Source organism: Globicephala melas, chromosome 8 (genome assembly GCF_963455315.2).
Source record: "Globicephala melas chromosome 8, mGloMel1.2, whole genome shotgun sequence".
NCBI classification, from domain to species: Eukaryota; Metazoa; Chordata; class Mammalia; order Artiodactyla; family Delphinidae; genus Globicephala; species Globicephala melas.
This window is the reverse complement of record NC_083321.1, coordinates 69,386,583-69,398,334: the sequence shown is the minus strand read 5'-3', so window position 1 is coordinate 69,398,334 and position 11,752 is coordinate 69,386,583. Positions and strand designations below refer to the sequence as shown.

General features: G+C 50.7%; 1 protein-coding gene across 1 annotated transcript; it reads right to left on the bottom strand.

Annotated features, from left to right (window-relative positions):
* Positions 1 to 4,802: 4,802 nt before the first annotated feature.
* Positions 4,803 to 6,902, bottom strand: IZUMO1R (IZUMO1 receptor, JUNO). Its single transcript, XM_030883681.2, has 4 exons — positions 6,765 to 6,902; positions 5,843 to 6,031; positions 5,269 to 5,404; positions 4,803 to 5,149 (listed from the first exon to the last, which is right to left on the bottom strand). The coding sequence occupies exons 1-4, from the start codon at positions 6,900 to 6,902 to the stop codon at positions 4,803 to 4,805; spliced, it is 810 nt and encodes a 269-aa protein (XP_030739541.2).
* Between the last annotated feature and the right edge of the window lie 4,850 nt (positions 6,903 to 11,752).

Below are 11,752 nucleotides of genomic sequence, written 5' to 3'. Positions count from 1 at the left end.
TACCTAGGACTCCCCAGAATTCTCTGAGGAAGGACTTGAATAGAGTTTGATGTTCCCATAGTGGAAGAGTGACCGGGTTGCATCCAGTAGAAGGAATGCCCTCTGCCATCTCCCCTCCCATCCAAGACCTAGCACAGCCTAGGCTAGGGAAAGGACCTCTTATAAACGGGAGTGTCACAGTCAAATTACCCAAGATGGTCGGTCCCTTTGAGATAGTTCTCTCCCACATTTCATCTTACACCTGTTTTGTGGCACTGTATACACAAGTATGGCCCAAATTTCTCTAGGTGCTATCTTCCTCATAGTTCCTGAACTTATACCTTTCTGGTCCACTGTCTCTCCTGTAGCCTGACATAATACCTCCTAGAGCATAACTCACAATTAGGTTCCTATCACCTGCATTGCTTATTTCATTCCCCACGTGCAAATTCATCCTCCACATTGTCCTCAGCCTCCTTGTCTTCAGTCTGGCCCCAATTTCAATCTACTTTATTACACAACAATGCGATCTTTAAAAAATCTGCAGCTGCTGGTTATCGAAGGTGGAATGACTCACTGGGATCTCGCTAAAATGATTCTTTCTTTTTTTTAAAAAAATACATCTTTATTGGAGTATAATTGCTTTACAATGTTGTGTTAGTTTCTGCTGTACAACAAAGTGAATCAGCTATGCATACATATATCCCCATATCCCCTGATTGTTTATTTCTAAGTGTTCCCTTACTAAGAGAGTGCGAAGGAAACCATCACCGAACAAGAGATTTCAACAAATATTTAGAAGATGAAAAGCACAGGAAAACACACCAAGGGAACCAGGGGTTGCCAGAGGAGGAAGAAGCAGCTGCAGCAGAAGGAGCTGACCTGTGGGGCAGAACCTCGGAGAGGCTCTGAGTTGGCGGGTGTGGGAGCAGAGAGAGAAATACTACATGCTCCCTCCTGTGACCTCTGCCCAAATCTAGAGCTCAGGCAACCTAACTTTAACCCCTGAGTTTGGGGGATCCTGGAAGACGTTCTCTAAGTTAAAATCTGGGTAGTGCTGCAGTTGTACATATGATGAAGTATCTGACGCTGGCACCCCAGAAAGAACCATCCTTATTCCAGTACTCGAGGGGGTCTGCGCTCCAACCTAGCTCCAGCCAACTCAGTCTTGAGACTGCAAATGGACAATGGCCAGATGTATATAAAAATAGAATTCTAATCCATCATCCGCAGTAATCAGCCCAGAAAGCCAGCCGACTATCTATAAGTCAGAGTGATAGGAAGTTACACAACTATCTTTACAAACAGCCCAGGAAGCCAAACAGTAATCCCTCTAACAATCAGCTCCACATAGCCAGGACTTGATGAATAGCTAACAGCTTCTTTGATTTTTCTCTCTCCTTTCAACTGAGGGGCAATCAGAGAAAGCCAAATATGCACCTGTAACCAATCACCGGAGGACCTGCTTTGTTAGCCGACCTCCAGCTTCCCCACGCCAACAGCCTCTAATCAGGGCACCCCTGAAACCTTCTCTCTTTTCCACTCTAAAACTTCCTCCTTTGAGTCTCTGCCAAAATGCAAGTAACGGTGGCTGACTCCTTTGCTATAGCAAGCTCTGAATAAAGAGGCTTTGCTCGTTCTCACTTGGTGGGTTTTCATCATTTCCACACTCGGAAGCAAAGTTTTCCAGTTAACGAACCCTCCCCACGTACCCAGAACTCCCCATCAGCTTTGTTAGTCGGGGGAAAGGAGACCCACATATACAACCATGGAGGACACCTATACTGCTTGGAAAGAAAAATCAACCCAGTGACTCATTCTTAAATATGGACACACAGCCAAGGTCACCACACACAGAGAAAACCAGCAGCACGTAGGAGATCAAGATAAACAGATTGACCTTGGAGAAAACAGGACATTCAGAGACTAGAAACAAGCTTTAAAAAAAATTCTAATTAGGGCTTCCCTGGTGGTGCAGTGGGTAAGAATCCGCCTGCCAATGCAGGGAACACGGGTTCGATCCCTGGTCCAGGAAGATCCCACATGCCACGGAGCAACTAAGCCTGTGCACCACAACTACTGAGCCTGCGCTCTAGAGCCCGCGAGCCACAACTACTGAGCCCGTGTGCCACAACTACTGAAGCCCCTGCCCCTCACGCTCGCACGCAGCAACAAAGACCCAACACGGCCAAAAATAAATAAATAAAATAAATTTATAAAAAAAATTCTAGCTAGATCTTCAGTGAGATATGAGAAGATATTACGGCCATAAAACCAAAAAACAGCAGGCTGTGAAGAACACGGGAGTTAAAAAAAAGTTTCCTGGAAATTAAAAATGGATTTCCAAAATTACAAAGATTGGAAGATTAAGTTGAAAAACTAACAGAACAGAGAGCAAAAAAATAGTCTGAATGTGTGGCAGAAAGATAAGACACCTTTTGTAACTTTCTCATAGCTAGATCCGGCAGTGGCTAGACATGGGAGCCTCTGGGCAGGGGCCCTGGGGCCTAGGGGCCAGCTGCGACTCTGTGGCTCAGTGTGTGTTAGAGATCATTTGACCTATGTGTTTTAACCAAGTGCAAGGATACTCTGATTAAAGCAAACAATCTAGCTGCAAATCTGACGGTTCTACTCCACTTCTTGAAATTCAACACTCCTCACAACCACATATGGGGAGAGAGATCAGTCTCCTTCCTGACCATGACCTGTCAGGAACCAGCCTCCCTCCCTCCATTCCCCACGTCTGCCCCAGCCCCACTCAACAACCTGCCAGGATGTTCAGTGTAAGCCTTACGAGCTGGGACTCTGGGGTCACACTTACCTGGTTTCAAACCCACATGCTTCTGTCCTAATTTGAAAAATGGGGGTGCAAGAGTACCTCTCAGGGCTTTTGTGAGGATCAAATGAACTAACGCATGTAAGGAGCTTAGCAGAGCCTCGGGCACAGAGTAATCAATAAATAGTAACAGGGCTTCCCTGGTGGCGCAGTGGTTGAGAGTCTGCCTGCCGATGCAGGGGACATGGGTTCGTGCCCTGGTCCGGGAAGATCCCACATGCCGCGGGAGAGGCTGGGCCCGTGAGCCATGGCCGCTGAGCCTGCACGGCTGAAGCCTGTGCTCCGCAACGGGGAGGCCACAACAGTGAGACGCCCGCGTACCGCAAATAAATAAATAAATAGTAAGAGTTATTAGGGCTCCCAGAACTAGTCTTCCTTTGTGTGTCTCAACTTTAACCCTACTTTGACTAATTTTTATATTTATACCTAAAAACACTAAAAAACAAAACCTCATTAAACTCTCAGCTTTATTACCAAAGATACACTCTCAGACACTTCCTTCAGTCCTCAACTCTCAAGAGATGTTACCTATACATATTTTTGAAGCCACAATTGATTGATTGATTGAAGAAAAATGAAAGGTCCTGCTTCGTACAGTTCATGCCTTGGGGACCCGGCTGGGTTTTGTCTCGCATTTCCTCCCTGCTCTCAGTGAAGTGACCCTTCTTCACCCAGGGTCAAGCCTCACCCTTTTTGTGAGGCCTTCCTACCCCACCCCGGCCCAGGCGTTCCTGCAGACTGAAGTGCTTTGTCACCACTGCTGCTGTCTGCTTCCTTCTCCTTCTCTGAGCACCTCACTTACTGGACTCTATTCATACGTTTTAGATCTCGTGTGTCCTGCGTGTAACAGGCTTGGGCTTTACGCAGTGAATGAGCACGTTCAAGGTAAGTGTGGGAGGGACGGGGGTGACCTTGGTTGCCTTTTCTAACTCAACTGCAGACATATTAGAAGCCTCTCTTTGACAAAGAAAAGGTTGTGGGAAGGCACCATCTATGCTGGGAAGCTGCTGGGCTTCAGGCCCCAGAAGGTTCTGAGTGGGTGCGTCGGCTGTCGGTCCACTTACAGGCGGGATGTGAAGGCTGTCTTGATGTCCCTTCTCGGGTTCAGTTCTGCCTCTTCTCCCTCAGTCTTTAGGACACGGCACTGCCCGCGAAGCACAGTCTGTATCCCAAAAAACAACGGCACTGCCTTTTTCCTTTTCTTTTCGTAAGTTAAAATCATCTGGTCCAAACTTTCTCATTCCTCCAGCAGAGGGAAACCACGACAGTCTTAAATGAAGGTCAAAGGACTTGCCAAAAGTCATACAGAAAGTGGTATAAAGACATTAGAACTTAAGTTTCCAGCATTTCAGACCAGCATGTTGCGGTTCCGGAGTTAAAAAGAAGAGGGGAAGCCGAAAGCACCTGAGACAGCTGCTTCAATCTTGGTGCCCAAAACAAAGCCGATGGTCTGGGTGGCACCACGGCTGTCCCGGCTTTGGGTCTTTTTTATGGTGTGTTGCTTATTGAAGAAAAGGGAGTGTTGAAAGCACTCCCACCAGAGAGCTGTTGTGAGGATGTAACGAGAGGGCCTGGCATGTGTTAAGACGTTTATCATCATTAGGAAAGTAACAACCAACTAGGAGATTTCAGTGCAGAGGGCAAACCCGCTCTGCTTCTTGCAGCCCAACCCCTGACCATAGAGCTAGGACAGAGTGGGTCAGGCAGAAGGAAAGCTCGACTGCTGTGTTGTTGGAGACACCATCGTGGGAGCGGAGGCCAGGGCAGTCACCATCAGCTCTACTGGGTAGGGGGTGGGTGTGCACTGGATGAGAAGGGCCTTCAGTCCCACCTCAGAGTCCCCCATCCTTAAGACAGGAGGGGATGGTCACCTGTGGCTTCCCAGCCCCCAGCTGCCTTCCAGGCCAGGAAGGTGCAGCAGAGCAGAACCGAACCTGGGAGGCTCAGGCACAAGCCCCCAGCCCATGCTGCTCGTTTCAGGAAGGTCCTAAGGAAGGAGGCTGCCGTGGCCGGGCCTGGCCCACAACTGGGGGAGCACAGGAGTGTGTGCAAGGAGGAGCAGCTCTCGGGAAAGAAGCAGCAGGAACAGAGAGAAAGCCAGGAGCGTGTCAGAGAGCCCCCAGGACGAGGCAGGGCTGGCGAAGAGGCGGGCCACAGCCACATTGGGGTTGCCCCCGGCAGGCTTGAACCACTTCTGCAGACACCGCCCGCTGGTCCTATGCTCCGGGCTTGCCTTGAAGGAGTTGCTCCAGATCTTCTCACATAGGTCAGCCGGGGTGGGGAAGTAATGCAGGAAAGGGTGGCAGAGGGCCCTGGCAGGGCAGCGGGGCTTCCCTGAGGGGAGATCCAGGCACGGACAACTTACCCACTCCTGTCCTCACATCCCCATCATTTGCCCCGGGGGAGCAGAGGGCTTGCGCCTGCCCTCCCGGGCCCTGCTTAGCATCACTCACCCCGACTCCAGGTCCAGCCTCCGTGCCAGTTGGATTTGCAGGTGTAGGATGTGCGGCAGTCAGCCCACCACTGTTCACAGTCCTCCCGGCACAGGGGCGCGTCCAGAATCCGCTCCGCCTGCCCACGCGGGTCCAGCTGAGTGCGGGCATAGCAAGAGACGAGAATTATACGAGCACCCATTTGAGGACTATCAATAGCTGCAATGGAACTTGGGTCAGGTACCATCGGAACATATTCTCTTATGACATCACTAAATATTATTTTACAAATGAGAATACTGAGGCTGGGTTAAATAGTTTGTACACAGCCCTGTTCCTACAAACAGAAGATGTGACTCAAACTGTCCCTCCATCCTGCTGCTCTCCTGTGACCACTCTCCACGCATGCCATTCTCTAGGGCCAGAGGTGACTTCCTCTCCATCTGTGTCCCCCACAGCGGCCTCTGACTCTGCTCTTGTCCGTAGCGGGGACAGCACCTCCTGTTCCTGCTAGCACCCTGTGGCTCAGGCTCTTATGAACAGGGCATTGATGGACATGTCTCCTGCCCATCCACCCCCGCCCACTTCTTCCCACCCGCCGGATCCAAGGTCCCAGGTTGGGGGAGCACTCGTAGAAGCAGATGGCCTGCAGGAAGTGCTTCTGACAGTCCGGCATCATCAATCCGCAGTGAACCAAGCTGAAGTTGTAGAGCAGGGACACATCCAGGTGGGCTTCCCAGCTCGTGTTGGCCGTGCAGCAGGCGCTGTCCTTCCAGGGGATGCACTGAAGGTGGATGAAGAGGCAAAAGGCATGGAGAGTAGGGGCAGAGGGTTGAGGAGTATCTGGGCCAGAAAGGTAAAAACGTCCCCTAGAAGAGGACCCGGCAAGTGGGATGCCTTTAGGCCAGCGACCGCTGGATAGAAGGAATGCCGATAAATTGTCAATATTCATACCCAAAGGGCACCTGCACACCGGTCTCCGCGCAACAGACGGTGAGCCCCCTAGGAATGGGGCTTTCGAGGTCTCAGATCCTGGGGGGGCGGTAGCAGGGTTGTCCCCAAGACCCAGATGAATGTGGGGTTGCACTGGGGCAGGGCACCTGCAGCTGAGAAGGGCTCATAGGTACATGCCAGCCATGCCTCTCCTCCCTCATCCCTGTCAATTGCCTTTAGGGACTTGGGGAGGAGTCCCTTAAGTCTTATTTTTTTCCTGGGCCTGCTGGTGGGAGGGCAGAGGAGGGGAACTTGCTTGTTGGAATCTAGGCTGAATACCTATGAGTCTCCAGGATCATCACCTGCCCCTGCTCCCTGAGTGGCCGTGCAGCTCAGGGATGAAAATAGTAAATCATTTGGCAATTAGCCCCCCCACTCCAGTGGCCTTTGCCAAAACCCAACCTAGGGAACCAAACGAGTCAAGATGGATAGGGATTCAGAAGCCGTCTTGGCCTTTGTGTCCCTTCCCTGATCTAAGAAGCCTCCACCCACCCTGCACCCCGTGCCGGTTCCGGCTTCCATACCTCCTCGTAGAGCTTGGCCTCCGGGCTGGGCGCTGGCTTGTGGGGCTTGGCGTTCATGCAGACGTTGAGCAGCTCGCGCCCAGCCCACGTGGGTGGGACTGCCCACAGCCCCAGCAGGAGCTGCCACCAGCACCCCATGGCCTGCCGCAGAGAGGAGCTCCGCCTGTGATGGAGAGGACACCTCGCTCCACGCCCTCCGCCATCCCTGGGAGCAGGCATGGGCTTCAAGCCTCCCTCAGGCGACCATGATACTTTGGCTGCTTCTAGAACCTTTATCTGAGGCAGCATCATAAACTATCCAGTGAGGTCTGACACTCACCCCAACCACCTACAGATGCAGAAACTGAGGCCAGGGAGGGGAAGAGATCAGCCCCAAGGTGGAGGAGGGTCACGGGTGGGACGGTTCCAGCTTGCCCTGGGGGAACTTTCCCTGGCCCTTCTCCACTCAGAGGCAGACTTTCTAACTCAGTGACATATGGGCTGCGAATTCAGAGCTTTGGTCTTGAGTAACTGAACAAAGTCTCCGTAACCAGATTCTACATGGGGCCGAAGGCGCAGTGGGACTGGGTAGTGTGACAAATGCAATCCTTACCCCATAGAGTGCCAACCCTAACGCTAACTCCGGCCCCTCTGAAAGGTCCACACAAGGCCCACAGCTCCTCAAGCATCTGGCCTCCTCCCCAGTTCCCTGTGGCCAGAGTCCTTTCCCCTAGAGCAGTGGTCCGCCTCCACCAGCCTCAACCCATCTCAAACCCAGCCTGAGCACAAGGCTGAGGCAGCCGGGCGCCCAGTGGCCTTGCTGGCATCTCACAGCCAGGGAGCGTGCCCAGGCGTGAGCCGCCTTGAGTCTTCCACATCCAAAGCTGGTCCCCGTTACCGGAATGAGAAGGCTGGTTTTTCCCTTGACGTTTGTCGTGCCCTGTTTCCCACTCTGCCCTGGGTAGTTCTTGTAATGGGAGAGAGTAGAAAGAGAAAAAAAAAACAAGTACCCCATGATCCCCCACAGCCGTCACCCACCCAGGAGCCCAGGCCCGACGCCACTCAGGAAGCGGCTGTGGACCCATCGGGATGAACCTGAAAACCTGTGGCTCAGCTCAAGTTGAGAGCCTCAAGCATCGGAGGGGGAGACGCTAGTTCCACCTTCTGAGCCCATCTTTGAGCTTAAATCTAAAGCTGCTCTCTCCCTGCAGCTCCAGTTTCCAGCACGGCCGCGGCCACGGAGTATTTCAAAGAATCAGGTGTGTCAGGTGAACAGAGGAAAATGCCGCCTCTTCTAGCATTTGCTTCATACTCACTTTCAAAGCCGGAGCGGCGCTCTCCCACCTCCAGAGATTGTGAGGCTGAGGAGACGCCTATGATCCTGCCTATTTATTACCCCTCCGGTTCCTGCTGGGCCCAGGTGCAGGAGCAGAGTCCCAGGTGGCTCCGGTTAACAGCATCCGTCTTACCCACGTGTTGGGGCCTTCTGTGGGCAGTCAGGAGGGTTTCGCTCTCCCAGAGAAACAGACCCCATAGAGGGTAAGGTCCTGTGCTCTTTAGTCAGCTACTGAGTTCTGCTCTCAGCTCTGCTGCTCACTAGCTGGCCGACCTTGAGAAAATGCCTTAAACTCTCTGTCCGTTTCTCTACCTGTAGAAAGGGCTGTTATGATGGGACTGTTGGGGAAAAGAAAAGAAAGAGAAAGTTCCTGAAAAGGACTTGGCATCAGGCCTGGCAAAGATAAATCTAAATGATTTTTATTCTTATCTTTTATCCTACGAAGGCTTTCTCTCTCAGCCCCATTCCAAAGCTCTACCTGCCCCTTCGTCAGCTCAGTTACCTGCCATGGACCACCTGGGTTGTAACGGTGGTGATATCTTCTCTCAGCCCACAGGAGCTGGGCTTCCTGCTGGAGTGGAGACTGGGCAGCCCAGTGATGCAGAGATGAAATGGGGCCTTAGGGACCCAAGGATTTAAATGTATGTCCCAAGCCAAAGCAAACAAAACCAAAAAAGTCCCTCCAAACCCAGGAAATGGCCTCCGTTAGCATGCAGAGGCCGCTGTCCTGTGAGAGACTCTGCAAGTGTCCTCAGCAGTGATGAACTTCACAGGAGCACCCCCCTCAGCTAAGGAGAGGCTGGAAACTTGGCCAGGACACTTAGGAGAGTCTCAAAGATGATGAAAATGTTGGAAAAGGAGCCCATTTTTTTTTTGCTTGTTTCTTGTAACAATTTCCCTCTCCAAAGAGAAGTAGCCAAAGTCACTGGCGTTTTCTTGATACACAGAAAATTGAAGCAGGAAAATACACAGGAAATTGAAGCACAATAAAAGCATTTTGTAATTGAAGAAAGCACGCTGTTCAGCTACGTAAGTGATGTGCAGACATGAATTAATCATCGTGCTGGAAAATTACATTCGCCGCACCTGGGTCATCCCAGCCACTGAGTTCTGAGCACCATGAAGGACCCAGGCACCGGGCTGGAGCCTTCAGTATATGGTCTGGCTTACTCCTCACAATGACCCCCCGAGTGAATGCCCTCCCCCATTTTACTTGTGGGGAAACTGAGGCTCAGCTGGGGAGTGGCAGAGCTGGGATCTGAACTCAAGTAGCCATGACTCCATACCTGGTGCATGAGGATCAGGTGAGGGGAAGACCTCTAGGACTGAAAGGGTAGATGCTGTCTGGGTCTCAAGTCAAGTCTTTTTAAAAAAAACAAAAAAAGTCAAATTCCATAATCAGATTGTATGTTGGGAGACATGTGTGGGCTTTATCTGAGAAGAGAAATGATTACAGCCCAGCCTCCCATATTCCTGCCTTAAACAGAGTCAGAAGCCTCCTTTTTTAGGGTCTGGTACCAAGCAAGCCGGGTCTCTCCCCGCAGCGTCCAGGGGAAGAGCAGGTGTGAGTGTCTTGTTCAAGGCATCACAAATATCCAGGAGGCCCTAAGTCTTGACGAGGTAAGAGAGTTTGGGTTTAACATTAATCGTCAGATGGCTGTGGACATGGTGGGGACAGGAATCCAGCAATGAGGTGCAGCCCTAATTACTGAAATGGAAAGCAGGTCCTCTGGTAAACATCCTTCACACAGAGGGATGGAGGACGAGGGGGAGTGTGCCGGCGGTTGCTGGGACAAGGCTGTAGGAAACGAGCTGAAATGATAGCCAGCGCAGGTTCCAGGGGAGGGAGGACAGGAGGGATCACAGAGCTGCTTCTCGGGCCAGGCTGACACCTGTGCTCCCAGAAAGGCAGTTTGCGGCCCTTGAGGAAAACTCATTTTTGCCTTATTGTGATCGAGTCTTCCAGAGAGATCTGCTTTCTGACAGATGGCTGATAAACCAAAGCTGGCCGCGGATGAAGCCGTTTGAACCTGCTGGTCACAAGCGATTTTGTTCTTAAACAAAATAGGACACTTACGTTGCCAACAGCAGAGCTAGAGTGGCGTCTGGAGGGTTCTGAGGGAGGCGGGGGAGGGCAGAGCAGCGAAGGAGCACCCCAACCTCTGATTTGGGACCACAGCACAAGGCCGGCAGCAGTAATGCTCTGCTCCCTACACCCCAGGTCGCCCATAGTGCTGAAGCCCACAGACTTCCAGAACAGACCCAGAAAGCAAAGAGCTAGTGCTAGGAATTTTCCTGAACCCGAGGTCAGAGGCCAGCAGAGGGGACATTGGTAATTGGAGTTCTTAGTAGATGTTATGACTCCTTCCTCTCGCCCCAAAGACCCCAAAACCATCCTTGTCTCAACTTGTAATTGGTCTGTAGCTAAGGTAGGTAAAACGGGGCTGCTGTTATCTCAACCTCTTCCTTCCCTCTATGTCCATCATCCCATTACCAAAGTGATTGATTTAACTTTCTAAACACCTGTTGAATTCCAATGCTTAATCCCAGTTTCTCTCCCTCGGATCTGGGCCTTGCCCATCTCTTGCCTCCATTACTGCCAACAACCCCCTAACGGAGTCCGTTGCCCCTTTCTGAAGCTTTATCCAAGCAGCAGCCAGAATGATCTAATATCTGAGGATTTTATTATAAAAAATTTTCAACATAAAGAGAGTTGAGAGAATTTTTCAACAAACTCCCATATAGCCACCACTTAGATTTTGCCATTACCATTTTACTCTATTTTCTTTCTTTTTTTAATGAATTTTTAATATCAGTGTGTATTAGGGTTCTCCAGAAAACAGAATCAATAGAATGTATGTGTGTGTATATGTATATATTATATATATATGTATATATATATATATATAGAGAGAGAGAGAGAGAGAGAGAGAGAGAGAGAGATTTTGAGGAATTGCCTTGTGCAGTTACTGAGGCCAAGAAGTCCCATGATCTGCTATCTACAAGCTGCAGACCCAGGAAAGCAGGTGGTATAATTTAGCCTGAAAACCAGGGGAATCAATGGAGTACATCTCAGTCTGAGGTCAGGAAGAGATGTCCCAGTTCAATCAGTAAGGCAGAAAAAAGGAGCACATTCCTCCTTCCTCCACTTTTTGTTCTATTTAGGCCCTCAATAGACTGGATGATGCCCACTCCCATTGGGGAGGGCAATCTATTTTACTGAGTTCACAAATTCTAATGCTAATCTCATCCAGAAACACACTTGCAGACACACCCAGAATTAACATTTAATCTGGGCAGCCTGTGGCCCATCTGAGTTGACACATAAAATTAAATATCACACAGTGTCATCATCAAATGGATTGACTTTTTTTTTTTTTTTTTTGCGGTACGCGGGCCTCTCACTGTTGTGGCCTCTCCCGTCGCGGAGCACAGGCTCCAGATGCGCAGGCTCAGCGGCCATGGCTCACGGGCCCAGCCGCTCCACAGCATGTGGGATCCTCCCAGACTGGGGCACGAACCCGTGTCCCCTGCATCGGCAGGCGGATTCTCAACCACTGCACCACCAGGGAAGCCCTGGAGTGACTTTTTGAGTCACCTACTACATTTTTTTAAAGAGAATATTATCTTTTATCTAATTTATTTGGGATACAGTAGTTTCTGAATCTGTGTG